This window comes from Schistocerca nitens, chromosome 1 (assembly GCF_023898315.1).
Source record: "Schistocerca nitens isolate TAMUIC-IGC-003100 chromosome 1, iqSchNite1.1, whole genome shotgun sequence".
NCBI lineage: Eukaryota > Metazoa > Arthropoda > Insecta > Orthoptera > Acrididae > Schistocerca > Schistocerca nitens.
In genome coordinates, this window is record NC_064614.1 from 943,192,574 (window position 1) to 943,219,484 (window position 26,911).

General features: G+C 42.1%; 1 protein-coding gene across 1 annotated transcript in view; it reads right to left on the reverse strand.

Annotated features, from left to right (window-relative positions):
• LOC126194074 (uncharacterized) overlaps positions 1-26,911 on the reverse strand; it is a 116,488-nt gene that overhangs the window by 20,077 nt on the left and 69,500 nt on the right. The window contains exons 5-6 of the mRNA XM_049932737.1: positions 6,245-6,381; positions 1,443-1,481 (exon numbers count right to left, since the gene is read on the reverse strand). Coding sequence (XP_049788694.1) covers positions 1,443-1,481; positions 6,245-6,381 — 176 coding nt within the window. The remainder of the gene's footprint in view (positions 1-1,442; positions 1,482-6,244; positions 6,382-26,911) is intronic.

Sequence of the window (26,911 nt, forward strand, 5' to 3'; positions counted from 1 at the left end):
TTACAAAAGAGTCTGAGTCTGTAAGTCATTATACTCTGTGTTCAAATAAATAACAAGGATGGTGCTGTACAGTGACTGAATATAGGTCTATACCGAGAAAACCAAAAATGAGTTTTAATTTTTGGACTGTGGGCCTACACATGTAGAGAAATAACTGCTAGATAGGAGGGTTATTCATTTTTGTACCAGTGGCTCATAATATAACACTAATGTCTACTTTGGCCTGTTCGTACGCACACACAGTGTTCAACAGTGTCATAAATGATGAATATAATGCAATAATATGTCTTCACATAGTTAGCCTAGACTTGGATGTTAAGGGAATTCAGATGATGCAATTCATAGCCAAACAGCATGGAATCATGCCAGTTTGTGTGCAAATATGAGTGTATAAAGTAAGCAAATAATATCACAATCTTGAAGTTAAATCTAGAAAGAAAGAATTTATATTTGTACGTAATGAACAGTTAGCAAATAAGAGAACAATGAAGATACTATGAACAAAAAATAACAAACATTTCATAAATATAGTATAGAATTATTTTCTAAACCCCAACAATAGATACGAAATAATATCCAGAGGAAAAGAAGCAAATAAAGTAGCTTGGAAACAATATAAATACTGTAAAACTGTCCGATTATGTATGTCTCTAGCCCGGATACACTCATCACATGCTTTTAAAATCCTGTAAGGTCATAGCTATTTATAATAAAACTGACTTGCATTATATATGACAAATGTGAGTTTGCTAAAATAAAACTGTTTCAGTATACATATGTTATAAGAAGACAAGGTGAAAATTTGTAGTGACATTGCCTCATGCTGTATTAAGTTACTGTACTGAGCAAATAGTTATATGGCAGAAAAAGGCATTACTCCATTGATAAGGATTGTCAAGATATTTAGCACAGGGCTGTTATTCCTTAGTTACAGAATGAAAGAAAAGTAATTTAAGAATTTCCAGCATGATGCTGTAAATTGTAGCTGTCATATTGTTTCATTACCAGTAACTCTACTAATTGTTTCAATTTCAATGAATCTTCCAAACACAACAATTTAAACTGTACATTATCAAAAATATTATATTTTATTTCATGAATACCATATAAGTGTAACAAGATAAAACATCTCTTGAAGGATAATTTGGTTATACTAAAATTGTAAGAAATGCTTTTGTGTATTCTTACTAATTATTTTTAGTATGGCTTCAGACTGATGAAGGAGTTTTTTTAAACAGTCTCACATTTTGCTTTTTGGTATAGTAATGCCACAGGGACACATAATAAATGTGGGGAACATAAGTTAAATTGCATGTTTTTGTAATAATATTGACTATATTTTTGGAACCTAACTTTTTAGGTGTCAGTCAGTCTGCTGAAAAAAGATCGAAAATTTTCCCAATCAGTTTATTTAATATAAAGAATTTAGTACATTTTCTTACCCAATCCAGCTTTTTCAGAAGACAGTGGTAGTAGAAAGACTGAAATAAATGAAGAAAATGGTTATTATTTTCATTTTATAGACAATCGTGTGAAATGATTCAGTTTTTTAAATATTCAGTAGGTGTGTGAGAGCAGTGAGCCTTGTGAAATAATGGTAATTGACTTCTACTAGTACAATTATATAGGATGACTAATAATGTGAAATTGTGTAAACAAATACATGCATGTGAAACAACTATGGAATAGTTGCAGTGAATATTCAGGGTTGTCACAAGTTTCTCCAAGTGAAATTCCCTGATATTTCCCTGATTTCCTGACAAATTTTAGCATTTTTCCCTGACAACTTTTGAGATCTCAAAAATATGTAAGGACGTCTGTATTTCTCCCTTGTTTGCACAAAAAATCTTAATGGCTAACATTAACATATTTCGTAATGAATTGTTTTTAGATGGAGAAAGCAAGTCAAATGGTTTACGTGTTTCATTAAAAATACTGTCCTTATTTTATTTCAATAAAATGAAACACATTTGGTGACAAAACACTTTTTCTTTGCAGTCATAAGATGTATTTAAAATACCTTCACTATTTTCAGAAATAACCTCATAAGAAATTAGACCTCTTGAAAGAGGGGTATAAGGCAGGGAAGAGTTGCGTAAACCAGCACTATAGCTGACCACCAATAAAATGTTGGTTCTACTATGTTCGTTATTGTTGGTTATTACCTGCTGTGTTATGTCTATTATTTTATAGGTATTGTGTGATGTTTCTTACAAGAACACAGCATACAAACCACCAGTGACTGCCAGAATTTTCTTCTTCTTATTGTCCACACCTTCTAATATATAAACTACTTTCGTAGTGCCAAAACGTATTAAATAAATAAAATATTTATAAGAAGCTGCACTGTACAATGCACTTTGATGAGACAGTCGCAATACCTGAAATCCATCCCCCATGGCTTCTGGCCTTCCGAGGTCCATGGATAAACCATGAAAATCTATTGCATTATGCCACACACAAACAGAGCCAGCCTGAGGACAGATTGGTGAGACTAGATTCCATTGGCAGGGCCTGCACATTAGTGGAAACAATGGGCTTCAGATCGGCAGGCCCTATCTGTTAGAGATACCTGCAGAAATGGCCTGCAGTTGTGGCCTGTCATGGAAATCCACTCATGTGGACAGCTATTCACTTGTCACAGACACCATTTTGATGAAATGAGACTGTGGTGATGAATCCATGCAACAGATAACTTGCACGAATACTTTGAGAATCAATACTAATGAGGATAGGTATCAACTCACTGTATAGATCAGGCTGTTCCAGCTCATCGGCTCCATTGTGAGTCGCGGAGCGCTCCCTGCTCCAGGGAGCCGTGTCGCTCGCTGTGACCATTCAAGTGGGCCAGCACGCCGGCACGTGGCACGGCTGGCTGAGGCAGGCGGCAAGGGAAGCGTTTCGATGTGCCAGATGCGTCTTACAAGATCGACAACCTCATACTCTTAGCTGCTAAGACGTGGTGACATGCTACACCAGGAAATACAATGTTCAGGAAATAAATAAAGACTGCAAGCTCAGCAAGTGCGGTGCTTTCGTCAAGCGCTAGCAATAATGCAACAAAGCTCTGCTCCTTTTTCCTGAGCTGTGTCTCTAAATCCACTGCCATGTCCAGGATTCGACGAGACATTGTTTGCTTTGACAAGCAAACCCCTTCAATTGCCTGCACCTCCCTTGGAAACAAACATTCTACAACTGCTACCATTCACGATTTTACGAGTGGTCCCACCGAAAACGGCTTGCCACTTGTCGCAATGATGTGAGCGACCCTGTAGCTTGCTCGAATTGCAGATTCAGTAGTGTTTTCTCCGCTCTCGTTCACCTGAAAATTATAAACACATTACAGAACACGAATTATGTTGCATGTTTTGATACCCTTCGTATTACGAAACCGTATTTAAACTTACGTCTCCTCGTATGTCGTTCTTAAGCCTGGCTACCAGTTCTCTGCGTGCAACGCCTTGTACTTGATCATAGTGCGCTGCGTGAAGATGTGTATAATGTCGTTGTAGATTGTACCTCTTCGCAGAATTAAATACTTTATGACATACAAGACACTGCAGATGACCATCCCTCTCAGTGAATAGAAAGGTATCCTCCAATAGAGGTACAGGGCTCCCGCGGCTAGTCATAGCTGTTATTGAACACAGATTATTGCGTCAGTTGTGGCTGCATGCGGCCAGGGGGCAGTGAGTACACTTTCCCCCTCCACGCCAGCTCCGAGCTGCCACAGTGAGCGCTCCGGAGCGCTCCGGCTCCCTGGAGTTCGGTTGGAACAGCCTGGTATAGATGATCGATGAGCTGCAGACAGGCACATACAGAAGACAATCACGCTCTCAGAATTAAATTTTTGGCTATAGCCTTTGTCAGAAAATGAGAGCACACACATTCACACAATCAGTCAGACACGACTCATTGATATATGACCACCATCTCCGGCTGCTGTGCCAACAATCTCTGAGAATCAGATCCAAACTAACAACACCTCATGCCTACCTGCCTCTTGTTGGCAGCTGCTAGGCTAGCAGCAAATAATGGTGGCTTACTGCAAACTGAGGGGAGAGGTAGGAAGGAGTGAAGCAGTAGGAAAGAGGGAGTAAGGAAGCAGCGGGCATATTCAGCTGCGCCCAACCACTGACGATGTATGACATCTCAGTATAAATAAACCATTTCATCTACTGAGACAAAAACAATATTTTTCCAGTGTTTTTTTGTCAAATGTCTCTGATATTTCCCTAATTTCCCTAAAACATTTGAAATTCCCTGATTTCCAGAACTTGTGGCAACCCTGATAGTCTATAAAAATACACTGATAGTAAAATTACAAAATGAAATCTATTTACATAAACACAGAGGGTGCATAAAAATATGGAAACACCAGAACAGAACACATTACCATGCCTAATACGGTGTAAGAAAAATTGCCATTCAAATCAGCTTCCAGTCATCTCCGAGTGGATGGATACAAGTTCTGTAGGGCTTTCAAAGGGATCTTATACAATTCTTCCTGCAAAATAGAGGCAAGTCAGGTAACAATGCTGGAGATGGATTGTGGTCTTGCACCTTCTCTCCAAAGCAGACCACAAAGACTCAATGATATTGCTGTCCAATAACTGTAGTTACCAGGTGAGATGCAGCAATTTATCCTAATGCTCACAAATCCAGTCCTGTATGATATGAGCTGTGTGAACAGGGCCCCTGCTGCCTTGGAACACAGCATCACCATTGGTGTAACAACCATTGTGTCATGGGATGGACCGGATCACCCAAAGTGTTCACATAATTGGTGGCTTTAATGTGACCTCGCAAGGTAGCAATGGGACCTATGGAATAATATGATACGGCTGTCCAAATCATCACTGAATGGGCAAGTAAACTTAGCCAGAGGTTGGAATCAGTATGAAACAAGACTCATCTGACCAAATGACCTCGTTTTATTGATCTTATAATTAAATGTTTCCCTGAGACATTTAAGTCTCTTTATTGTCTACGATAATGATCAAAGTAGAAGAAATGAGTAAAAATTTGTGCTGTGGCCAGGACTAGAACCCAGGTATTCTTGCTTGCTAGGCAGAAATGCTAACCATTACACCACCACAACACACCATTGTATGTGTACAATGATTTTTACAGCTGTCATCCTCATATTTTTTTTGTCAGAATCCTCTTCAGTGAATGTCTGTCATGATCACACAACACACACTATGTCTGCATTGACTTAGTGAACAATGTGTATCCTATTCCGCAGTAGGTGGTATGAATCTTCAATATGGTGCCTCTTGAAACACCAAGCACTTCATCTACCTTGGCTAGGGAAGCACCCACCATATGAGCACCAACATTTTGTCAACATTTGAAGTCACTTAGCTCTGACATGATGCACTCACAACTACAAGGGACACTATGATAATGATGGAAACTGAAGAAATGAATTAAAATTTGTGCTGCAACTGAGACTCAAACCCAGGTCTTGTTACTTATTAGGCAGAAATGCTGACCATTACACCATCATAGCACTATGGCCAACATTGTTGCATGGACTACCCAAGTCAAGTGCCCTTCCCAACACAAAATTCAACTCTTATCTTCAGCTTATTTTTCCCCTAAATTGTCACAATTTCCAGGGCTCTCTGGCTTTGGAATAGCACCCCAGTGTTGGACATAGAGGGGAAGTCCTGTACCTCATGTGATCTTATAGATCTTGCTATTTCAATGCCAGGGAGCTCTGGCAATAGTGACAATTTAGAGGGAAAATAAGCTGAAGATATGAGTTGAAGTTTGTGTTGGGGAGGGCACTAGACTTGGGTAGTCCATGCAACAATGTTCATCCCAGTGCTTCAGTGGTGCAATGGTCAGCATTTCGGCCTAGTAAGCAAGGAGACCTGGGTTTGAGTCCTGGCTGCAGCACAAATTTTAATTCATTTCTTCTGCTTACATCGTTGTCATAGATAAAGACGAGACTTAAATGTCTTGGGGAAAATTTAATTATAAGATCTACAAAGGACACTGTTTTGCCCATGACTGACACTTGCACGGTACTGTTTGTGGTGAAATACAACAGTACAACTTATGTTAAAGCTAGCATTTTTTGTGGTGTTTCCATGTCTTTGTCCAACCCCTGCATGTATGTGTGTGAGACTTTCAGGAAAAATAGAACATAAACAATCTCAAAAATAATTACAGTCTTATTCAATGTTGCATAGTATAAACATTTATAACAAATAATTTTGCGACCCACACTTACCATGTGAGCACGGTGCTTATGTCCTGGTGAATGTGTTGTCTCTTCTGAGGAGGCTGTATCAGGTACTGTTTCCAGCCTGATTGTTGCTGCATTGGGTGCCTCCTTTTGAATCACAAATATGTCTTTAGTTGGTGGAGCTGTAATGAAAGCAAGTTTCAGTGTTATAAAGTATTCAAAAATAAAAAGAACTACTCAAGTCCAGTTTCAAAACTAAGAAGATTTATATTAACAAATACTCCATTGTGCCTTGACTACTATCTATTTTTTAGTAAAAGGGCTATAATTGTCTTGATAATTCATTTATCTTTTGTTAACAACAGAGTCCTAGTTTATCTTTTGTTGCTGGGAAACTGCAGCCTGAGTAGTTCATAATCTTTAAGATATGTCCTAGCAAATGAACTGGACCACTGTTTTAGACAATTTTCCCGAATTTGTCTGTTTTATTAGTGGTTTAATCTCTAAGTGTTGCTTCTCTTACCATCTTGATAAAACAAAAATAACTCAATATGTATTTCTAGTAGGTTTAAAAACTTTTACAAAACAAGGCACTCTTTTAAAAAATTGTAAAGCTTTTGAAAACAAAATTATATGTACATTTCCTAAGAATCAACTTAAGCATACCATAATTATTTCTTTCATATAAACAAACATAGTATCATTGAGTTTTATTTTGTATTTTTCACTCCTGCTATACCACCTGCTAGTTCACTGGGAACTAGTGAGTGTAGTAATTACATTCATTTGCTTCAATATATATGAGTGTTAGAAGTGTGTGTTTGTCTTTAATGGGAGTATTTACAGAATGCTTCTGCATTGACACCAGTGGTAAGATTTCCTGTCAGTATCAGTACAAGTTGTGATTTGGTACTCGCATGCACACACTAATGAAAAAACAAAGTCATAGCCAGAAGTAGCACACCCTTCCACATTTATAGCAATGCTGACTTCTACCATACACTTTATAAGATGCCAAAAGCATTGAACAATCGTGATTTTAGTATCCCTGCCAATGGATATCAAGATGGATGCAAAGGAACCAGCTTGGTTATCGCAGTGTAATAGTATGGGGCACTGTCATGCAGGGCATGAGTGAAGTGTGGCCAGGGCAGAGCCACTGACTGAGATGTTTACCTGCTGGTGGCAATAGGCATGGATTGGCAGTTTTTACACTGATTTCAACTATCGTGGACCAGTCTCTCGTCTTATGCCATGCTCTGTCTTGTGCAAGCTTGTGACAGCTGTTTGCATAGTCCAAGTTTGTGTTCATCTCCAGGCTTCACCTGTACCCGGTATTTGGACTCCCTGCTCCCCTGTAGATTGACTCACACTTTGAGTTTCATCCCCTCTTCCAGCGGTCAGCTCGCAGCTTGTTGTCAAGCTACTGTTGACTTGTATAACATACATTCGTGCCAACAGTGGCAATTCATAACACACTGTCACATCTTGTATGGATACTAAAGTGGTGATGCAAATCCACTCAACAGCATCACAGTGATGTTTAGGACTGGGGTAGGAAATGCACACAATTCTGGCAGTGCACGTAATATGACTGACATCACATCAAAAGTCATGTATGTCCTCCAAGTCTATAAGATAACTTAAGTGAACATTTCATAGATATGTCTTATACATCTACAACTCCTAGCTAATATTTTATGCTGGCCGCTGGTGGCCGAGCGGTTCTGGCGCTACAGTCTGGAACCGCGTGACCGCTACGGTCGCAGGTTCGAATCCTGCCTCGGGCATGGATGTGTGTGTTGTCCTTAGGTTAGTTAGGTTTAAGTAGTTCTAAGTTCTAGGGGACTTATGACCTCAGTAGTTGAGTCCCATAGTGCTCAGAGCCATTTGAACCAATATTTTATGTTGTTTCCATGGAGGTGCATAAACACAAAAACAGAGAGGAATAGGTGTAATATGTGAACAGACAGAAGGTATATTACTGTGGTATTTAACTGGAAGAGAGGAAAGGATGTTATTTTGAGAATTGGTGATGGATGTCAGCTGAAACAGATAGCAGTGAGATATATTGGGAAAATTTGAGCATGTATTGAAAGGATAGCCTAATGGTAAATGGAGATGGTGTTTGTCACAGTAGACAAGAAACTAAAAGCCACCACAGAAATTGAAATTGCATGAGAGATTGTCTGGCAAGACTCTGTATATAAAGGATGGGCATAAACTTTTAACTGGAACCTTCTACCAATAACAAGACTCACCTTCAGAGGTAACTGAAAACTGTAAAGAAAACCTAATTTCACTACTGCATAAGTTCCCCAATCTGACAATTATCACTGAAGGAGACTTTTGACATCAAACAATCTATTTGGAAAATTACAATTTTGCAAGTGGGGAATGAAATATTATTAAATGCATTCTCTGAGAACCACTTAGAACAGACTTTTGGGAAGCCCACTCATGATGGAAATATATTGGATCTAATAGCAACAAACAGACCTGACCTCTCTGAGGATGTTGACATAGAAACTGATATCAGTAACCATGAGACAGTTGTGGTAATAATGATTACTAACATACAAATGGTGACTAAAACAAGTAGAATGATTTATATTTTCTGAAGTTTAGATAGATAGGCAGTAGTGTTGTACCTCAATAAGGAACTTGAAACAGTTAGTTCTGGACAGGAGCATGAAAAAGACGTGTGCCTCAATTTTAGAAGAATAGTTGACCATGTACTTGATCGTCATGTGCATAGCAGAACAATTCATAATAGAAGGGACTCTCCATTGTATACAGTCACTGTAAAGAAACTTCCAAAAAAACAGAGACTACTGCATAAAAGGTGTAAAACAAACAGGTAGAGATAGAGAGATGCTTAATGAAATGTGTTAGGCTGTCAAGAGGGCAATATGATGAAACCTTCAGCGACTGCCTTAGCAGAATATTATCAAACTCTCTCTCAAAAACCAAACAAATTCTGGTCATATTTAATGATTGTTAATGGTTCCTAAGTTAGCGCCCAGAACCCAAGGACGAGACAGAGGCTGAAATTAACAGTAGCAAATCAAAAGCAGAAGGGCTAAACTTGCTTTACAAAGGTTCCTATACAAATGGAGATCCAGGAGTATTGCCCCAAAGGTAATTATCACACCACTGCAAAGAAAAGTGATATAGATATTAGTGTCAGTGTTGTTGAGAAATATGTGAACTCACTGAAACTGAACAAAGTACAGTACCAGGACCAGATAAAATCCCTGCATATTCCATATTAATTGATGGCTGAGATAGCCTCGCTTTTAAATATAAACTGTTTATGTCCTTGAACAAAACACAGTTCCAGCAGTTGGAAGAATGCACTGGTCACACCTCCTCCATGTCAAATAGCAAGAATTGTTGAAACACTGATCATGTGAAACTCAACGTGCACTTTTCTCACACGACATACTGAAAGCCATGGATCACAGCAGTAAGGTAGATGTAGCATTTCTCAATTTCTGAAATGCATTTGACTTGCCACCACATGCTCCCTTATTACCAAAAGTACAATTGTATTAGATATGAAACGAAATTTATGACTGGATTGAGGATTTTTTGGTAGGGAGGATGCAACATGTTATCTTGGATGGAGAGTCATCGATAGATGTAGAAGTAACTTAGAGTGTGTGCCATGGAAGTGTGTTGTATTGGGATCTTTGCTGTTCATATTTTTAATGACCTTACAGGCAATATTAACTCAGACTTTTTGCAGATGATGCAGTCATCTATAATGAAGTATTGCAAGATAAAAAACTGCACATATATTAAGTGAGATCCTGATAAGATTTCAAAGTGGTGCAGAGATGGACAACTTGCTTTAATTGTTAAGAAATGTAAAATTGTGCAGTCCACAAAACAAAAAGACATAGTATCCTGTGACTGTTGTATCAATGAGTCACAGTTAGAATTGATCAACTCATACAAACAATTGGGTGTAGCATTTTGTGGGGATATAAAATTGAACAGTTATGTAGGCTTAAGTGTAGGTAAAGCAGGCAACAGATTTCAGTTTATCTGTAAAATACTAGGGAAATCCATATGACCCATCCTAGAATACTGCTGAAGTGTGTGGGACCTGTACCAAGTAGGACTAACAGGGGGTAAAGGAAGTATACAGAGAACAGCAGCATGAATGGTCACATGTTTGTTTGACCCATGGGAAAAAGTCACAGAAATGGTGAAGAAACTGAACAGGCAGACTCTTGAAGATAAAGATGGACTATCCCAAGAAAACCTACTTACAAAGTTTTGAGAAACAGCGTTAAACATCGACTCTAGAAATAAGCTACAATTCCCTACATATAGCTTCCATAGAGATTGTGAATACAAGCTTAGATTAATTATAGTGTACACAGATGTATTTGAGCAATAATTCTTCGAGTGTTCCATTTGCGAATTGAGAGAGAAAAAGCACTAATATCTTCTGTCATGCACTCCACAGTGATTTACTGAGTGTGGATGTAATTGTAACTCATAGGGCACCCACCCCCTTCAGTGGGCATTGAAAGCCATCAGCACCACCATCACCACCGCCAGCCGGTCACTGTTACAACTCATCTGTTTTTCTGCCTCTGCTACTGTGGGATTCAGCTGCCAAAAACAGGCATGGCTGCAAATCTGCTATGCAGGATGTCCATGCAGGTGTCCCCCCCCCCCCCCCCCCAGCACCATGCTGAGTCAGGATTCAGTATGGTCATCTTTTTATGTGGCTTCCAGTAGCCATTCAGTCCTTTTGTCTTTACTCATAATATTGTGCACTTATCATGTACAAAAAAAACTCTTCACTGTTATACTGAATTATTCTTTTGGCTTGTTCTTGGACAAATCTGTGACACTTGCATCAAAAGTGGACTGTAAATACATACTAAAACAATAAAAATCCAAAAAAAAAAAGATGCACCCCAAATGAATTATCTGAACGGGATGGAAAGAGCCTTCAGCCTGGAATCTCATTGACTGGAGAAGAACTGTCTTTAGTGATGAGTCATGCTTTGAACTGAACCCAAATGTCCAGCACAGATGTCTTTGTAGATGCCCCAGGCAGCAATGGGATATCAACCTGACTGTAACCCATTTTTGCAGCCTGAAAACCAAGAGTGATGATCTGGGATGCCATTTCTTTCCATAGCAGGATCCCTTCGGTCCATGGCATCCTTACAGCTCAGTGGTACATTGCAGATGTTCTGCACCTTGTTTTGTTGCTCTTCATGGCACGCCATCCAAGGCTTACATTTCAGCAAGATTTTGCCAGCCCACACATAGCAAGAGTTTCTACTGCTTGTCTTCATGCTTGTCGAACCCTATTTTTGCCAGCAAAGTCACCGGATTGCTCATTGGTCAAGAACATTTGGAACACTATGGGCAGGGTACTACAACCGTCTCAGAAATTTCTGACCGAGCGAGGTGGCGCAGTGGTTTGCACAATGGACTCACATTTGGGAGGACGACTGTTCAAAACCATGTCTGGCCATCCAGGTTTAGGTTTTCTGTGATATCCCTAAATTGCCCCAAGCAAATGCTGGGATGGTTCCTTAGGAAGAGCACAGCGAATTGCTTCACCCATCCTTGATGTAATCTGAACTTGTGTTCCGTCTCTAATGATATTGATGCCGACAGGGTGATAAACTGATTCTTCCTTTCCGTCCAGAATTCTGACAATTTAATGTGTCAATTGGACAGGAGTTGGTATGATATTCCTTAGGAGGACATCTAACAACCCTATGATTCAGTGCCAAGCCGAATAACTGCTTATGCTAGGACCAGAGGTAGACTGATGCATTATTGACTTGCTCAGTTTGTAAAGTTCTTTTGACTTGAATAAATCATGCAATTTTTCTGAAATTGGAATCATTTGTTTATCTGTGCATGTACAACAAACATATCCAACACTTCTGGTTCCATTCAGATAATTCCTTTGTGGTGTATCCTCCTTTTGGTGACAATTGTGGTCAAACCTAGTGTCACACTTTGTGAATGTTGATCCAGAGCGGCATCAGCCACTATCAGATGGTTGTTTATCAACAATTAGTATAGTCAACAAAGGAAAATTAGTGTAAAAATTGTGCAGTCACAAATTTTTTGCACAGTGCAAGGAGCAAGTGTCTTGAACAACATAATAAAAATCCTGAACAGTGGGGTGTGAGTTTTGGGGTGGGGCAGGGGTTATTTAAAGGTCACTTTTATATGTTTTTCTTGAATAACTTGAAATTCATGGCTTCTATGGAAAATATTTTTCAGTACAAAATTAGACTACATTAAATTCCTTACAAAGAATGTTTCCTGTAGGACGAATAATTTCCACATTGAAGGGAATGGAAAAAAGGGAAGATTATCAGAAACATTGTTTTAATGCTATAAAATTAATGTTCATCTTTGAATGAAGTTGGTTAAAAACAAATATTAAATGTGTGTACCACGTCTAAGTGTAGTAGAGATATATTAAGGCATAAATTGTCTTCTGGGGGTGTAACAGATTGAAGGGGGGAGTTGTGTGGGGTACAAGCGCAAGGGAAGGTAGGTCGGCGGATTGTGTTCATGCACTTTTCTCCTTCACAAACATGCAAAAGGAGAGAGGATGTGATTCCTCACTCCATCTACCCCACTACGTCACCAGAAGCAACTACAGAGTGTTTCATAAAGTTACACTGATTTTCTTCAGTGCACCTTATCAATCACTGACAACGCTCTGCAGGCACATGCCCATGGGTGTTCATTTTCCACAGAATGTGTTAATAGCAACTACATGGAATGCAGATACACACTAATAATATTGACACAAGTAAAGCATACACCTATGCTCACTGTTATAGACTTCTATATGGGAAATTGATTCTTAGTCGCCTTGTACAGCAGCTGTAGTGTTCTTATGGGAAAGGTTACTTCCCTAACCACAAGCACTGCTTGATTTTGATTTGGCAGACAGATTACACCTACCCAGCATTTCCTGTCCTTATCACAGTAGACAAAATAACTTCACTGAGCTTATGTTACCATAGTGGAGTTATTTTCAGTTTACTAAATGAGTGCACGTGTTAACTAAGCCTGTGTGTAAAATATGTTCTTGTAAACAATGACTGAGAAGTGTTAAGTAATATAATTTCCTGTGTGTTTAATTTGTAATTGTGTTGTCAGTGACCTATGTAGTGATGGTGGGAAAGGGATGTCACATTTTGCTGCTGTCTGTCATTGACAGCTTATTGTGATGTCATGTAATTATGATGCAGTGTGATGTGGTGGCTTAATGAATGACCAGAAAGTTACTGCACTTCTATCATCTCTTCCATTCAGGAATTACTGACACTGCTGGAGTGGGCTGCACTGAATGGAGCCACTTACAACATATCCACAATATATCTTCCAAACCATGTGTTTGGTGGAATGGGGCTGACCATGTTCAAGTCTAGAACAGTAATCTGATGTAAGGCATTGCTTGAATTATATTGAAGTATATCAAGTTTCATAACAGCTAGGTGACCTACATCTGATACAGAAGGATGCAGTTTAAGCCTCTGGGCCTCTTCAGATGTTGCAAGAGCTGAGATTGGGATGATGCATTTGTTACTTCTCAAGGAGCAAAAAGTATTCCAGACGGTGACATTGGAGATGATGAAATCGACATCATTGAATATATATTGACAGCATGTTACACTTGCAACAGACTCTTCAATGTGGTGAACAGTTGATAGCTCCTGCTGTTGAGATTTTTTACTAATAACTCACTTAACAACCACAAATAAGTCCTCACTTAATAAACTCAAAATAACACCACTCTATAAACATAAGCTCAGAGAAGTTATTTTGTCTATTCACATAAGAGAGCTGGACAGAAAATGCTGTGGAGATTTAGTATCTTTGTAAAGTGAATTTAAATAGCATTCGTTACGCGCGGGGGGGGGGGGGGGGCGGGTTCCTTTCCTGGAAGGACACTAAAGCTGCTGTACAGGGTGACTGAGAATCAGTTTCCTTCCAGCAGTGTACAACAATGTGCAGGGATTTACCTACATTCTGTTCATATTCGTTTCATGTATTAGTGTTATTAGCAGCTTATATTAGCATCCCACGTACAGTTAACACATTTTGTGGAAAATAAACATCCCCCATGCATGTCTCACACTACATCACCAGTGATTCATAGGGTGGGCTGCAGAGGGTTGGTTTAACTTTATGAAACCCCCTGTAGTTGCTTCTTGTGACATAGTGAGGTAGATGGAGTGGGGAATTACATACTTGATCTTTGTTTGTAGTCCTATGAAGGAGGGAATGAACACAATCCAGTGATCTACATTTCCTAATACTTGTACTCCCTCCCTCCCTCCCCCCCCCTCCCTTCACCCTGCTTCACCCCGGAACACAATTTATCCTTTAACATGGCTCTGCTCCCCCCCCCCCCCCCCCACCCATGAACCATAGACCTTGCCGTTGGTGGGGAGGCTTGCGTGTCTCAGCGATACAGATAGCCGTACCGTAGGTGCAACCACAACGGACGGGTATCTGTTGAGAGGCCAGACAAAAAGAGGGGCAGCAGCCTTTTCAGTAGTTGCAGGGGCAACAGTCTGGATGATTGACTGATCTGTCCTTGTAACACTAACCAAAACGGCCTTGCTGTGCTGGTACTGCGAACGGCTGAAAGCAAGGGGAAACTACAGCCGTAATTTTTCCCGAGGGCATGCAGCTTTACTGTATGGTTAAATGATGATGGCGTCCTCTTGGGTAAAATATTCCGGAGGTAAAATAGTCCCCCATTTGGATCTCTGGGCAGGGACTACTCAAGAGGATGTCATTATCAGGAGAAAGAAAACTGGTGTTCTACGGATCGGAGCGTGGAATGTCAGATCCCTTAATTGGGCAGATAGGTTAGAAAATTTAAAAAGGGAAATGGATAGGTTAAAGTTAGATATAGTGGGAATTAGTGACGTTCAGTGGCAGGAGGAACAAGACTTCTGGTCAGGTGACTACAGGGTTATAAACACAAAATCAAATAGGGGTAATGCAGGAGTAGGTTTAATAATGAATAGGAAAATAGGAATGCAGGTAAGCTACTACAAACAGCATAGTGAATGCATTATTGTGGCCAAGATAGATACGAAGACCATGCCTACGACAGTAGTACAAGTTTATAAGCTGACTAGCTCTGCAGATTACGAAGAAATTGAAAAAATGTATGATGAAATAAAAGAAATTATTCAGATAGTGAAGGGAGACGAAAATTTAATAGTTATGGGTGACTGGAATTCGTCAGTAGGAAAGGGAGAGAAGGAAACGTAGTAAGTGAATATGGATTGGGGCTAAGAAATGAAAGAGAAAGCCGCGTGGTAGAATTTTGCACGGAGCATAACTTAATCATAGCTAACACTTGGTTCAAGAATCATGAAAGAAGGCTGTATACATGGAAGAAGCCTGGAGATACTGACAGGTTTCAGATAGATTATACAATGGTAAGACAGAGATTTAGGAACCAGGTTTTAAATTGTAAGACATTTCCAGGGGCACATGTGGATTCTGACCACAATCTGTTGGTTATGAACTGTAGATTAAAACTGAAGAAAATACAAAAAGGGGGGAATTTAAGGAGATGGGACCTGGATAAACTGACTCAACCAGAGGTTGTACAGAGTTTGAGGGAGAGCATAAGGGAACAATTGACAAGAATGGGGGAAAGAAATACAGTAGAAGAAGAATGGGTAGCTTTGAGGGAGCAGAGGATCAAGTAAGTAAAAAGACGAGGGCTAGTAGAAATCCTAGGGGAACAGAAGAAATATTGAATTTAATTGATGAAAGGAGAAAATATAAAAATGCAGTAAATGAAGCAGGCAAAAAGGAATACAAACGTCTCAAAAATGAGATCAACAGGAAGTGCAAAATGGCTAAGCAGGGATGGCTAGAGGACAAATGTAAGGATGTTGAGGCTTATCTCACTAGGGGTTAGGTATATACTGCCTACAGGAAAATTAAAGAGACCTTTGGAGAAAAGAGAACCACTTGTATGAATATCAAGAGCTCAGATGGAAACCCAGTTCCAAGCAAAGAAGGGAAAGCAGAAAGGTGGAAGGAGTATATAGAGGGTCTATACAAGGGCGATGTACTTGAGGACAATATTATGGAAATGGAAGAGGAGGTAGATGAAGATGAAATGGGAGATATGATACTGCGTGAAGAGATTGTCAGAGCACTGAAAGACCTGAGTCAAAACAAGGCCCCGGGAGTAGACAACATTCCATTAGAACTACTGACAGCCTTGGGAGAGCCAGTCCTGACAAAACTCTACCATCAAGTGAGCAAGATGTATGAGGCATGCGAAATTCCCTCAGACTTCAAGAAGAATATAATAATTCCAATCCCAAAGAAAGCAGCTGTTGACAGATGTGAAAATTACCGAACTATCAGTTTAATAAGTCACGGCTACAAAATACTAACGCGAATTATTTACAGACGAATAGAATAACTAGTAGAAGCCGACCTCAGGGAAGATCAGTTTGGATTCCGTAGAAATATCGGAACATGTGAGGCAATACTGACCCTACGACTTATCTTAGAAGCTAGATTAAGGAAAGGCAAACCTACGTTTCTCGCATTTGTAGACTTATAAAAAGCTTTTGACAATGTTGACTGGAATACTCTCTTTCAAATTCTGAAGGTGGCAAGTGTAAAATACAGGGATCAAAAACTATTTACAATTTGTACAGAAACCAGATGGCAGTTATAAGAGTCAAGTGACATGAAAGGGAAGCAGTGGTTGGGAAGGGAGTGAGGCAGGGTTGTAGCCTGTCCCCAATGTTATTCAATCTCTATATTGAGCAAGCAGTGAAGGAATCAAAAGATAAATTCGGAGTAGGTATTAAAATCCTTGGAGAAGAAATAAAAACTTTGAGGTTCGCCGATGACTTGGAAGAGCAGCTGAACGGAATGGACAGTGTCTTAAAAGGAGGGTATAAGATGAACATCAACAAAAGCAAAACGAGGATAATGGAATGTAGTCGAATTAAGTCGGGTGATGCTGAGGGAATCAGATTAGGACATGAGACACTTAAGGTAGTAAAGGAGTTTTGCTATTTCGGGAGTAAAATAATTGATGATGGTCGAAGTAGACTGGCAATGGCAAGGAAAGCATTTCTGAAGAAGAGAAATTTGTTAACATCGAGTATAGATTTCGGTGTCAGGAAGTCGTTTCTGAAAGTATTTGTATGGAGTGTAGCCATGTATGGAAGTGAAACATGGACGATAAATAGTTTGGACAAGAAGAGAATAGAAGCTTTTGAAATGTGGTGCTACAGAAGAATGCTGAAGATTAGATGGGTAGATCATATAACTAATGAGGAGATATTGAATAGGATTGGGGAGAAGAGAAGTTTGTGGCACAACTTGACTAGAAGAAGGGATCGGTTGATAGGACATGTTCTGAGGCATCAAGGGATCACCAATTTGGTATTGGAGGGCAACGTGGAGGGTAAAAATCATAGAGGGAGACCAAGAGATGAATACACTAAGCAGATTCAGAAGGATGTAGGTTGCAGTAGGTACTGGGAGATGAAGAAGCTTGCACAGGATAGAGTAGCATGGAGAGCTGCATGACACCAGTCTCAGGACAGAAGACCACAACAACAACAACGGATCTGCTGCAGTTAGACATGGTACACACATTTAATGTTTGTATTTAACTGACGGCACTTAAGGATTTTATTGGTACCGTTAAAACAGTATTTTTAATAATCTGTGATTTTTCCACACCCTTCAATGCAGAATCTATAGAGCGAGAGAAAAAATGAATAGGAACTTTTTTTGCAGGAAATTTAATGTAGTTCAATTTTTACTGGGAAATATTTTCACTAGATACTCAGATTTCGAGTTATTCGATAAAAACATAAATAGTGACCTTTAAACTCTCTCACGCACCCACCCGCCGACCCACCCAACCAACACTCACACAGTAAAGATTTTTGGTATGCTGTTTAGGACACTCGCTCCCAGCACTGTGCTAAAATTTGCAACAACACGATTTTTTGCGCTAATAGGCTTTTCTTGGTCTTTGTTGACAGGGTTAAATCGTTGCAACAGCAGTTGGAAGAACAGAAGCGGTAGGAGGCCGTCTTGGTCAAATTGCTTTCCAGACACCTGCATATCTGCCACTGCTTCCGCCGTATAATGAAATGGCTGAAGTGATATGCGTACTAGACGCTATTCCGGCAACATTTCGCCGCATTTTCAGGAAACAGAGCTACATTTACATCTATATCTACACTCCTGGAAATTGAAATAAGAACACCGTGAATTCATTGTCCCAGGAAGGGGAAACTTTATTGACACATTCCTGGGGTCAGATACATCACATGATCACACTGACAGAACCACAGGCACATAGACACAGGCAACAGAGCATGCACAATGTCGGCACTAGTACAGTGTATATCCACCTTTCGCAGCAATGCAGGCTGCTATTCTCCCATGGAGACGATCGTAGAGATGCTGGATGTAGTCCTGTGGAACGGCTTGCCATGCCATTTCCACCTGGCGCCTCAGTTGGACCAGCGTTCGTGCTGGACGTGCAGACCGCGTGAGACGACGCTTCATCCAGTCCCAAACATGCTCAATGGGGGACAGATCCGGAGATCTTGCTGGCCAGGGTAGTTGACTTACACCTTCTAGAGCACGTTGGGTGGCACGGGATACATGCGGACGTGCATTGTCCTGTTGGAACAGCAAGTTCCCTTGCCGGTCTAGGAATGGTAGAACGATGGGTTCGATGACGGTTTGGATGTACCGTGCACTATTCAGTGTCCCCTCGACGATCACCAGTGGTGTACGGCCAGTGTAGGAGATCGCTCCCCACACCATGATGCCGGGTGTTGGCCCTGTGTGCCTCGGTCGTATGCAGTCCTGATTGTGGCGCTCACCTGCACGGCGCCAAACACGCATACGACCATCATTGGCACCAAGGCAGAAGCGACTCTCATCGCTGAAGACGACACGTCTCCATTCGTCCCTCCATTCACGCCTGTCGCGACACCACTGGAGGCGGGCTGCACGATGTTGGGGCGTGAGCGGAAGACGGCCTAACGGTGTGCGGGACCGTAGCCCAGCTTCATGGAGACGGTTGCGAATGGTCCTCGCCGATACCCCAGGAGCAACAGTGTCCCTAATTTGCTGGGAAGTGGCGGTGCGGTCCCCTACGGCACTGCGTAGGATCCTACGGTCTTGGCGTGCATCCGTGCGTCGCTGCGGTCCGGTCCCAGGTCGACGGGCACGTGCACCTTCCGCCGACCATGGCGACAACATCGATGTACTGTGGAGACCTCACGCCCCACGTGTTGAGCAATTCGGCGGTACGTCCACCCGGCCTCCCGCATGCCCACTATACGCCCTCGCTCAAAGTCCGTCAACTGCACATACGGTTCACGTCCACGCTGTCGCGGCATGCTACCAGTGTTAAAGACTGCGATGGAGCTCCGTATGCCACGGCAAACTGGCTGACACTGACGGCGGCGGTGCATAAATGCTGCGCAGCTAGCGCCATTCGACGGCCAACACCGCGGTTCCTGGTGTGTCCGCTGTGCCGTGCGTGTGATCATTGCTTGTACAGCCCTCTCGCAGTGTCCGGAGCAAGTATGGTGGGTCTGACACACCGGTGTCAATGTGTTCTTTTTTCCATTTCCAGGAGTGTACATAACCAATCCACCGCATGGTGGATGGTATCCCGTTCCTCTCCTGTTCCACTCGGAAATACAGCGAGGGAGAAACGACTGTCTGTACGCCTTTGTATAAGCCCTAATTTCACGTATCTTATCTTCGTGGTCCTTACGCGCAACTTATCTTGAAGACAGTAGACTCATTCTGCAGTCAGCTTAAAATGCAGGTTCTCTAAATTTTGTTAATAGTGTTCTTCAAAAAGAAAGTCCCCTTCCCTCCAGCGATTCACATTTGAGTTCAAAAAAATGGTTCAAATGGCTCTGAGCACTATGGGACTCAACCGCTGAGGTCATTAGTCCCCTAGAACTTAGAACTAGTTAAAGCTAACTAACCTAAGGACAACACAAACATCCATGCCCGAGGCAGGATTCGAACCTGCGACCGTAGCGGTCTTGCGGTTCCAGACTGCAGCGCCTTTAACCGCACGGCCACTTCGGCCGGCTCACATTTGAGTTCCTGAAGCATATCCGTAACACTTGCTTGTTGTCCATACCTACCAGTAACAAATCTAGCAGCCCGCCTCTCGAAGGGCTTCGATGCCTTCCATTGATCCAACCTGGTACGGATCCCAAACACTCGAGCAGTCCTCAAGAATAGGTCGTACCAGCGTGCTATATGCGGTCTCCTTTACAGGTGATCCACACTTTCCTATAATTCTCCTAATAAACGAAAGCCGACCATTCGCTTTTCCTACCGCATTACTCACATGCTCGTTCCATTTCATGTCGCTTTGCAACGTTACGACGTGACTGCGTCAAGCAGGAACATTATGGGTTTTCTTTTCCTATTCATCCGCATTAAAGTCCATTTTTCTACATTTACAACTATCTGCCAGTCATCATACCACCTAGAAACTTGGCCTAAGTCATCTTGTATCCTCTTACAGTCACTCAACTTCGTCACATTGCCGTACAACAGATGTATGTGGATGTAAATGTAGAACTGTTAAATAGATCTTTTTGTCTTGGATTCCACCCCAGACATATCGGCTTCTTTGCAAACTTGGCACCCTCAATGAACTGGCTCAGATCGCTTTGGATGAAACGTGTGATCTCTCTTAAATGCTCATTTTCAGTGGCATTGTCATATGGTATCGTCACGGATGGAATTCTAGCAATGTCGAAAACAGCCCAGCCTGTCACACCGCGCTGATCGGCTGAGCTACAGGGGCCCAGTAGACAGGGAGAAAGTTGGTGATTGAAATTTCCTGGGAAGGTCCTGCTGCAACGAAAAACGCGTTTGTTTTAATCATTGCCATCCAAATTGACATATCATGTCCGTGGCACTCTCTCCCTTATTTCGCGATAGTGAAAAACGAGCTGCACTTCTTCCTATTTTTTCGATGTTTCCCTCAACTCTTCTGATGCAGATCCCACACTGCACAGCAATACTCCGTAAGGGGGTGGACAAGCGTGAAACAAGTAGTCTCTATGGTAGACCTGTTGAACTTTCTAAGTGCTCTGTCAGTAAATCGCAATCTTTGGTTAGTTTACCCACAATATTATCTATGTGACCGTTCCAGTAGAAGTTATTCAGAATTGCAATCCCTAAGTATTTAGTTGAGTTTACAGCCTATATATTTGTGTGATTTATGGTGTAACCGAAATTTAGCCGACTTCTTTTGTACTCAACTGAATGACTACATATTTTTCATTATGTGGAGTCAATTGCCGCTCTTCACACTATACTGACATTTTGTCTAAATTATTTTGCAATGGATTTTGATCATCTGATGACTTTACAAGACGGTAAATGACTGCATCATCTTCAAACAACCTAAGAGAGTTGCTCTGATTGTCTGCCATGTCGTTTATGTAGATCAGCAACAGCAGGGCACCTATAACACTTCCTTGGGGAACGCCATATATCACTTCTGTTTTACTAGCTGACTTTCCGTCATTTACGACAAACTGTGACCTTTCTGACAAAAAATCGCGAATCCACTCTCATAACTGAAGCGATACTCCATAGGTGCGCAATTTGATTAGACGACGCTTGTGAGGAACAGCATCAAAAGTCGTCTGGAAATCTAAAAATATGGACTCAATTTGCATCCATTGTCGATAGCTTTCAATACTTCGTGAGAATAAAGAGCTACTTGTGTTTCACAAGAAAGCCATTTTCTGAATCCGTGCTATTTCTCAATAAATCGTTTTCTTGGAGGTAATTCATGACGTTCGAGCACAGTGAATGTTCCAAAATCCTAATGCAAATCGACGTTAGTGATATTGGTCTGTAACTCAGCGGATTACTCCTATTTCCTTTTTTGGGTATTGGTATGACTTGTGCAACTTTTCAGTCTTTAGGTGCGGACCTTTCGACAAGCAAGCGGTAGTACAAAAAAATGGTTCAAATGGCTCTGAGCACTATGGGACTTAACATCTGTGGTCATCAGTCCCCTAGAACTTAGAACTACTTAAACCTAACTAACCTAAGGACATCACACACATCCATGCCCTTGGCAGGATTCGAACCTGTGACCGTAGCAGTCGCGCGGTTCCGGACTGAGCGCCTAGAACCGCTAGACCACCGCGGCCGGCAGGTAGTACATGATTGCTAAGTATGGAGCTATTGTATCATCATACTCTGAGAGGAACCTGATTGGTATGCGTTCTGCACCGGAGGCCTTGCCTTTATTAAGTGATTTAAGCTGCTTCGCTACACCAAGGATATCTGCTTCTAAGTTGGCAGCTGTTCTAGATTCGAATTCTGGAATATTTACTTCGTCTTTCTTGGTGAAGGAGTTTCGGAAAGTTACTCATGTTTGCATTAATTCTTGATTGCATTTCTGGCATATTTACTTCATCTTCTTTGGTGAAGGAGTTACTTCCGCCAGTGCCTCATCTCCTATCTCCCAAACTCCACAGCAGGTCTCCCGCACACCTTTCAGGACTAGCACTCCTGGAAGAAAGGATACTGCGGAGACATGACTTAGCCACAACTTCGGGCACTGTTTCTAGAATGATTTTTTCAGTCTGTAGTGGAGCGTGTGCTGATATGAAGCGCCCTAGTGAAACTTTCTAGCCCTGCAAGTTACGCAGGAGAACTTCTGTGAAGTTTGGGAGGTAGGAGACGAGGCACTGGTACAAGCAAAGCTTTGAGGATTGGTGGTAAATCGTGCTCGGGTATCTCAGTTGGTAGAGCTCTTCGCTACGAAAGGTAAAGGTCTCAGATTTGAGTCCTTGCCCGGTCCACAGTTTTAGTCTCCCTGGAAGTTTCGTAAATGTGACTGGACTGAAGCAAACACAAGTTCACCTTATTAATATGCTGCCAGAGGAAAACCAGTGCATCCTTTTAGAGGTTTCCAATTCATTCAAGATTTATTGTTGCAATAGTGCATATGGAGTACATGAAATGATTACATTTACAAATCAGTAGCACAAGCAGTTCTGAGGTACCAGGTTTCGACTGATCTTTACAGGAGGCAATACAGGCAGTGACTCTGGCATCCAATCGACTGTACAGATGGCGAATACTGTCCGGGACGGGTTACGCCACGCCTGCTCGACCTGTTCACGTAGTACTGTAAGAGTAGTTGGCTGACGGGTCGCGCGAGTCATTTCTCTCTCATCGTATCCCACATATCTGACTTCGAAATAAGTGTCCAAGGAATAGAAAAGCAACTGAAATCACTCAACAGAGGAAAGTCCACTGGACCTGACGGGATACCAATTCGATTCTACACAGAGTACTCGAAAGAACTTGCCCCCCTTCTAACAGCCGTGTACCGCAAGTCTCTCGAGGAACAGAAGCTTCCAAATGATCGGAAAAGACCACAGGTAGTTCCAGTTTTCAAGACGGGTCGTCGAGCAGATGCTCAAAACTATAGGCCTATATCTCTGACATCGATCTGTTGTAGAATTTTAGAACATGTTTTTTGCTCGCGTATCATGTCATTACTGGAAACCCAGAATCTACTCTGTAGGAATCAACATGGATTCTGCAAACAGCGATCGTGTGAGACCCAACTCGCTTTATTTGTTCATGAGACCCAGAAAATATTAGATACAGGCTCCCAGGTAGATGCTATTTTTCTTGACTTCCGGAAGGCGTTCGATACAGTTCCGCACTGTCGCCTGATAAACAAAGTAAGAGCCAACGGAATATCAGACCAGCTGTATGGCTGGATTGAAGAGTTTTTAGCAAACAGAACACAGCATGTTGTCCTCAATGGAGAGACGTCTACAGACATAAAGTAACATCTGGCGTGCCACAGGGGAGTGTTATGGGACCATTGCTTTTCACTATATATATATAAATGACGTAGTAGATAGTGTCGGAAGTTCCATGCGGCTTTTCGCGGATGATGCTGTAGTATACAGAGAAGTTGCAGCATTAGAAAATTGCAGTGAAATGCAGGAAGATCTGCAGCGGATAGGCACTTGGTGCAGGGAGTGGCACCTGACCCTTAACATAGACAAATGTGCGAATACATAGAAAGAAGGATCCTTTATTGTATGATTATATGATAGCGGAACAAACACTGGTAGCAGTTACTTATGTAAAATATCTGGGAGTATGCGTACGGAACGATTTGAAGTGGAATGATTATATAAAATTAATTGTTGGTAAGGCGGGTGCCAGGTCGAGATTCATGGGGAGAGTCCTTAGAAAATGTTGTCCATCAGCAAAGGAGGTGGCATACAAAACACTCGTTCGACCTATACTTGAGTATTGCTCATCAGTGTGGGATCCGTACCAGGTCGGGTTGACGGAGGGGATAGAGAAGATCCAAAGAAGAGCGGCGCGTTTCGTCACAGTGTTATTTGGTAAGCGTGATAGCGTTACGGAGATGTTTAGCAAACTCAAGTGGCACACTCTGCAAGAGAGGCGCTCTGCATCGCGGTGTAGCTTGCTCGCCAGGTTTCGAGAGGGTGCGTTTCTGGATGAGGTATCGAATATATTGCTTCCCCCTACTTGTACCTCTCGAGGAGATCACGAATGTAAAATTAGAGAGATTCGAGCGCGCACGGAGGCTTTCCGGCAGTCGTTCTTCCCGCGAACCATACGCGACTGGAACAGGAAAGGGAGGAAATGACAGTGGCACGTAAAGTGCCCTCCGCCATACACCGTTGGGTGGCTTGCGGAGTATAAATGTAGATGTAGATGTAGCCCCTGAGAAGCTCATCTGCAGAAACCAGCACGGTTTTAGGAAACAGCGGTCGTGCGAGACACAGCTGTCCCTCTTTGTGCATGATATACAACAGGTTATAGATACTGGCTCCCAGGTTGATGCCATATTTCTCGACTTTCAAAAGGCGTTCGACTCAGTTCCGCACTGTCACTTGCTCCAAAAAGTGCGCGCTTACGGTCTATCCGATGACATATGCGGTTGGACAGAAAGTTTTCTAACAGACAGAGAGCAGTATGTCGTCCTGAATGGGGTGGCTTCAACAGAAACAAGAGTAACTTCAGGTGTGCCCCAGGACAGCGTAATAGGTCCATTGCTTTTTGCGATTTACATTAACGATCTGGTTGATGGTACTGACAGCGGCATTAGACTGTTTGCCGATGATGCTGTTGTCTACAGGAAAGTAGTGTCACACGAAAGTTGTGAACAAATCAATGAGGATTTGCAGAAAATAAATGCGTGGTGTAATGACTGGCAGTTCTCTCTCAATATTAGTAAGTGTGACCTACTGTGTATAACAAGGCGAAAATCCCCATTAATGTACGAGTACAAAATAAATGCCCAGTCTTTGGAAGCAGTAACATACGTCAAGTATCTGGGTGTGACTATTCGAAATGATCTCAAATGGAATGATCAGATTACACAAGTAACGGGCAAGGCGAACTCTAGATTGCAGTTTATTGGTAGATTCCTGAAGCGATGCAGTCCTTCAACAAAGGAAATTGCTTACAATACGTTAGTTCGTCCAGTTTTAGAGTATTGTTCGTCTGTAAGGGATCCTTACCAGTTGGGTCTGATTCAACAGATTGAGAAGGTCCAAAGAAGAGCGGCAAGATTCGTGACTGGTACATTTAGCCACCTCGAGAGCGTTACAGATCTCATAGAAAGTTTGAAGTGGGACACACTTGCAGATAGACGGCGCGCTAAACGGAAGGGGCTGCTCACTAAATTCCGAAGTCCGATCTTCGCCGAGGATGTAGAGCATATATTATTACCACCAACTTTCAATTCGCGCAATGATCACCATTCCAAGATTAGGAAAATTAGAGCTCGTACTGAGGTGTTCAGACCGTCGTTTTTCCCTCGTGCGATCCGCTCAGCGAGTGGAACAAAGGGGTGGTGTGTGTGTGTTTGGGGGGGGGGGGGAGGGGAATATGACTTTGGCGCGAATTGTGCCCTCCGCCACACACTGCTTGGTGGCTAGGGGAGTATATATGTAGATGTAGTTTGGAGACAAGTTTGGAAGTCGTGTTGGCCAGGGAAGTTGCTGCAAGCCTTGTAGAGCACGTTGAGTTTCACACGCTGTGTGTAGGTGAGCATTATCCTGTCGGTACAATACATCGCCCTCCTGTTGCAAGAATGGCAAAAGAACGAGTCTAACAACATTCTGCACGTACCCAGCGCCGTTTATCGTCCCCTCCAGAAATCCCATAGGTGAACAAGAATTGTTGCTTACCGCAAAAAATGTTCAAATGTGTGTGAAATCTTATGGGACTTAACTGCTAAGGACATCAGTCCCTAAGCTTACACAATACTTAACCTAAATTATCCTAAGGACGAACACACACACCCATGCCCGAGGGAAGACTCGAACCTCCGCCGGGACCAGCCACATAGTCCATGACTGCAGCGCATGAGACCGCTCGGCTAATCCCGCGCGGCGTTGCTTATCGCACCAGAGACCATATGGCCTGAGGTGGGCCCAGTTTGTCTCGGACGAATGCACTCTACAAGACAGTGCCCACCATGTGTACGTCATAGTCGCAAATGATCATCACTTGCATGCAGGCAAAATCTGCTTTCACCGCTAAAGACCACGGTGCCATCCAAGTGACCCTCTGACACCAGCCTAGCCGTCCACG